We start from the raw sequence: 5,725 nt of genomic DNA on the forward strand, positions 1-5,725 counted from the left end.
GGAGATGTGTGTGGGGGGGGGGCCCGAGCCCACCGTGGGGCGAACGCCGTGGGGCAGAGGCTGCCGTGGGGCGGCCTACGCGGGCGAGACCTGGCTGGAGGAGACGGAGGAGACCTGGGTGGCCTGCGAGGATCCCGAGACGTCGTCCTCGTCCCCGAAGGGGCTCTTCCCGCAGAACACCAGCTTCAGCATGCAGGAGCGGAACTGGGGAGGGCGATGGTGTCACTCCCCCCCCGCTGGCGTCACCCCCCCCTCGCCGCTGTCACCCCCCCCGCCCCCGACAGCGTCCCCCCTGTCACCAGGCATACTGCCTGGATGTCACTGGGCTCTTACTGGGGTGTCACTGGGGCGTTATTGGGGCATCACCAGTGGGTCACTGGGGCGTGTTACTGGGGTGTCACCTGGGAGTTATTGGGGGTGTCACCAGGGGGTCACTGGGGCATGTTCTTAGGCCATCACTGGTCCCTTACTGGGGTGTCACTGGGGGTTACTGGGGTGTGTTACTGGGGTATCACTGGGGCGTGTTACTGGGGTGTCACCAGGGGGTCACTGGGGTGTTATTGGGGCATCACCAGTGGGTCCCTGGGGCGTGTTACTGGGGTGTCACCTGCGAGTTATTGGGGTGTCACCAGGGGGTCACTGGGGCATGTTCTTAGGCCATCACTGGTCCCTTACTGGGGTGTCACTGGGGGTTACTGGGGTGTGTTACTGGGGTATCACTGGGGCGTGTTACTGGGGTGTCACTGGGGAGTTATTGGGGTGTCACCAGGGGGTCACTGGGGCAGGTTACTGGGGTGTCACTGGGGGTTACTGGGATGTTACTGGAGAATTATTGGGGTGTCACCAGGGGGTCACTGGAGCATCACTGGGGCGTGTTACTGCGCCGTGTTACTGGGGCATCACCAGGGGGTCACTGGGGTGTGTTACTGGGGTGTCACTGGGGCGTGTTACTGGAGCATCACTGGGATGTTATTGGGGTGTCACCAGGGGGTTACTGGGGGTCACTGGGGGGTTATTGGGGTGTCACTGGGGCGTGTTACTGGAGCATCACTGGGGTGTTATTGGGGTGTTACCTGGGGGTCACTGGGGTGTTATTGGGGTGTCACTGGGGCATTACTGGGGTCACGGGGGTGTGTCGCTGGGGGGTTATTGGGGTGTCACTGGGGCGTGTTACTGGAGCATCACTGGGATGTTATTGGGGTGTTACCTGGGGGTCACTGGGGGGTTATTGGGGTGTCACTGGGGCGTGTTACTGGAACATCACTGGGATGTTATTGGGGCATCACTGGGGCATTACCGGGGTCACTGGGGGGTTATTGGGGTGTCACTGGGGTGTGTTACTGGAACATCACTGGGATGTTATTGGGGTGTCACTGGGGCATTACCGGGGGTCACTGGGGGGTTATTGGGGTGTCACTGGGGCGTGTTACTGGAGCATCACTGGGGTGTTATTGGGGTGTTACCAGGGGGTTACTGGGGGTCACTGGGGGGTTATTGGGGTGTCACTGGGGTGTGTTACTGGAGCATCACTGGGATGTTATTGGGGTGTCACTGGGGCATTACCGGGGGTCACTGGGGGGTTACTGGGGTGTCACTGGGGCGTGTTACTGGAGCATCACTGGGGTGTTACCAGGGGGTTACTGGGGGTCACTGGGGGGTTATTAGGGTGTCACTGGGGCGTGTTACTGGAGCATCACTGGGATGTTATTGGGGTGTTACCTGGGGGTCACTGGGGTGTTATTGGGGTGTCACTGGGGCATTACCGGGGGTCACTGGGGGGTTACTGGAGCATCACCGGGCCGTGTTACTGGGCCGTCCCCGGGCGTCCCCAGGCGACACCGCCGGTGCCCCCCCGCCCCGCCCCGCCCCGCCCTGGGCTGGGGGGCCCCCGAGGCCCCCCCGACCCCCGCCCGCCCCGGCCGCCGCCCCCACCTGCTTGTTCATGAAGACGTAGATGACGGGGTTGTAGACGGTGGAGGCCTTGGAGAAGACGGAGGGGACGGAGGCCAGCCCCACGTCGAAGGCCTGCCCGCGGTGCGTCACCACCCAGAGGCGAAGGCCGAGTAGGGCGCCCAGCAGACGAGGAAGCCCAGCACCATCACCCACCACCATCTGGTCACCTCCCGCTCCGCCTTCTGCGTCGTGGCCGACTGCTCCTGCTGCTTCGCCACCTGCGGGGAGCCGCCGACGGCGCTCAGGGGGCCCCGAGGACCCGCGGGAACCCTCGTCTCTGTAGGGCGTCCGTGTCCCCCCCCAGGGACCTGCCGTCGCTATAGGGTCCCCTCTGACCCGCGGGGAACCGCCATCGCTATAGGGTCGCCCTGGGGAACGGTCATCTCCATCGGGTCCCCTCTGACCCACGGGGCACTGTTGTCTCTATAGGGCGTCCGTGTCCCCCCCCAGGGACCTGCCGTCGCTATAGGGTCCCCTCTGACCCACGGGGAACCGCCATCTCTATAGGGTGTTGTGTCCCCCCCCCAGGGACCTGCCGTCGCTATAGGGTCCCCTCTTACCCACGGGAACCGCCATCACTATAGGGTCGCCCTGGGGAACGGTCATCTCTGTCGGGTCCCCTCTGACCCACAGGGAACCCTCATCTCTATAGGGTGTCCGTCCCCCCCCCAGGGACCTGCCGTCGCTATAGGGTCCCCCCTGACCCACGGGGAACCACCATCGCTATAGGGTCGCCCTGGGGAACGGTCATCTCCGTCGGGTCCCCTCTGACCCACAGGGAACCGCCATCTCTATAGGGTGTTGTGTCCCCCCCCCAGGGACCCTGCCGTCGCTATAGGGTCCCCTCTTACCCACGGGGCACCGCCAGCCCTATAGGGTCACCCTGGGGAACGGTCATCTCCATCAGGTCCCCTCCTGACCCACAGGGAACCCTCGTCTCTCACAGGGTGTCCGTCCCCCCCCAGGGACCTGCCGTCGCTATAGGGTCCCCTCTGACCCACGGGGCACCGCCAGCCCTATAGGGTCCCCCCAGGGAACGGCCACCCCTCTAGGGTCCCCCCTGTCCCCCCCCAACCACCCCCGTGGGCGGCTGCTTCCCCTCCCGCCTCCGCGTCCCCCCAATAAAGCCGGTGCCCGTGCCCCCTGCCCCGTGTCCTCCTTGGCAGGGGTGGGGGGGGGATCTGGGGATCAGGGGGGGGGGTTTTACCGCGCGCAGGGTGAGGAGCAGGCGCCCGTAGGAGAAGATGATGATGGCGAGGGGCACGCCGAAGCAGAAGCAGAAGAGGAAGATGACGTAGGACTCGTTGTTCCACTTGTTGTTGGAGGTGTACCAGTCGGGGCCGCAGGAGCACTGCAGCCCCTCGGGGATGTACCTGGGGGGGGGGGAAGGACACGGTCACGCCTCACGCCGGCTGCCTCCCGCAGCCCCCCCCTCCCATCTTCCCCCAAATCCCGGGGAACGCCCAGACCTGCTCCAGCCGAAGAGGGGGGGCACGGAGGCGACGAGGCCAAAGATCCAGGTGGCGGCGCAGCCCAGGACGGCGTGGCTGCCCCGGAAGGTGAAGTTGCCCAGGGGCTTGCAGATCACCAGGAACCGCTCGAAGGCCACCACCGCCAGCGACCAGAGGCTCACCATGCCTGGGGGGGGCGGACAGAGGGGACAGAGGGGACGCCGCTGGCCCCGTGCCACCCACCCCACACGGCCCCGGGACGTGGGGGGGTCCCGCTGCCACCACGCGCCAGGTCCCACGCGTGCCCGACGTCCCCCATGCCACGGTGTCCCCGTACGTCGTGTCCCCTCACACCCGCGACGTCCCCATGTCCTCATCTCCCCAACGTCCCTGTGCCACGGTGTCCCCCTGCCCCATGTCCCACACACCTGATGTCCCCATGTCCAACGTCCCCACGACCCAGTGTCCTTCTACCCCATGTCCCGTAACCCCAACGGTCCCCAACACCCCGGTGTCCTTCTGCCCCGCGTCCCACTCTCCCAACGTCCCCGCACCCCGGTGTCCTGCAAACCCAACATCCCCGCAGTCTCGTGTCCTTCTGCTCCATGTCCTACACACCCAACGTCCCCATACCCAACATCCCCCAACGCCCTGGTGTCCCACTTACCCAACGTCCCCAACGCCCTGGTGTCCTTCTGCCCCACGTCCCACTTGCCCGATGTCCCCATGCCCCGGTGTCCCACACACCCAACATCCCCATGCTCAACGTCCCAACGTCCCCAAACTTCTCGTGTCCTTCTGCTCCACGTCCTACACACCCCAACGTCCCCATACCCAACGTCCCCAACGCCCTGGTGTCCCACTTACTCAACGTCCCCATGCCCAACGTCCCCAACACCCTGGTGTCCTCTGCCCCATGTCCCACTCGCCCAACGTCCCCATGCCCTGGTGTCCCACACACCCAACGTCCCCATGCCCAACGTCCCCACACTCTCGTGTCCTTCTGCTCCACGTCCTACACACCCAACGTCCCCATGCCCAACGTCCCCAACCCCTGGTGTCCTTCTGCCCCACATCCCACTCACCCAACGTCCCCACACTCTCGTGTCCTTCTGCTCCACGTCCTACACACCCAACGTCCCCATGCCCCAACGTCCCCAACCCCTGGTGTCCTTCTGCTCCACATCCCACTCACCCAACGTCCCCATACTCAACGTCCCCACACTCTCGTGTCCTTCTGCTCCACGTCCCACTCGCCCAACGTCCCCATACCCAACGTTCCCAACGCCCTGGTGTCCCACTTACCCAACGTCCCCAAGCCCTGGTGTCCCACTCGCCCAACGTCCCCATGCCCAACGTCCCCAACGCCCTGGTGTCCCGCACACCTGACGTCCCCAGCGCTCTTGTGTCCTTCTGCTCCGCGTCCCCCCCTCCCCGCCACGGTGCGTCCCCGTCCCCGCCTACCTCCGAGGGTGGCGGCGAAGCCCTCGATCTTGCAGGCGGTGGGCCCCAGGGCGAAGTACATCTGGGAGAAGCTGTAGAATGCGGTGGTGGAGCCGACGCAGATGACCAACAGGTTGGAGACGGCCAGGTTGACCAGGATGTAGTTGAGGTGGGAGCGCAGCTTCTTGTACTTGGCGGTGCAGAAGATGGTGAGGGCGTTGATGGGCACCCCCAGGGCGATCAGCATGAACATGAAGGCCGACATCCCCATGAAGACCCCGGGGCTGCCCAGGTGGGTCTGGGGCACCAGGAAGGGGGCTCAGCGCCGTCAGGTTGGGGGTGTCCAGGGCCATGGGGATGTAGAAGTCCTCCGGGAGCTCCTCCTGGCCCTCCCGCGACTTCTGCATGGCGGCGGGGACGGACGGGCGGACGCAGAGGGGTGCGGGCCAGGGGGGCGGCCGGCGGGACCTTTATAGGGAGGGGGGCGGATGGGGCCGGACCCCCCCCGGCCCCCTAATCGGGGCTAACGCCGCAAAGCGCGGCTGAGCTCGGCTTATCCGACGGGCGGGCGCTGGCCAAGCCGGGCTTACCCACCCGTCAAGCCGCTTTTGGGGCGACTAATCGCCCCCGAGCCCTGATTAGCGGGTTGGGGGGATCAGGGGGTATCAGACCCCCCCCCCAAAGGCTTAACTAGCTCCTGCCGTGGAGGGCGGGGCCCCCCCCGGGACCCTCTGCGCCCCCAAACCGCCCCCGCGGGCAGCCAGCACCCCGAAACCCCTCCTGGGCGCCCCACTCCTGCCCACGCCCCCAAACTGCACCCCAAAACTCTCCTGAGACCACCCCGTGCCCCCAGGACTGCCCTAATTCCTACCTGCACC

General features: G+C 65.9%; 1 protein-coding gene across 1 annotated transcript; it reads right to left on the minus strand.

Moving 5' to 3' along the window:
* On the minus strand, window positions 1-5,505 carry LOC128138010 (blue-sensitive opsin-like). The gene is given in 7 exon segments (XM_052779281.1): window positions 1-204; window positions 1,933-2,054; window positions 2,057-2,171; window positions 3,161-3,326; window positions 3,423-3,591; window positions 4,869-5,163; window positions 5,165-5,505. Coding segments are annotated over 7 exon segments (1,086 nt in total). The 5' UTR covers window positions 5,255-5,505; the 3' UTR covers window positions 1-75.
* Between the last annotated feature and the right edge of the window lie 220 nt (window positions 5,506-5,725).

Source organism: Harpia harpyja (genome assembly GCF_026419915.1).
Source record: "Harpia harpyja isolate bHarHar1 chromosome 26 unlocalized genomic scaffold, bHarHar1 primary haplotype SUPER_26_unloc_3, whole genome shotgun sequence".
Taxonomy (NCBI): Eukaryota; Metazoa; Chordata; class Aves; order Accipitriformes; family Accipitridae; genus Harpia; species Harpia harpyja.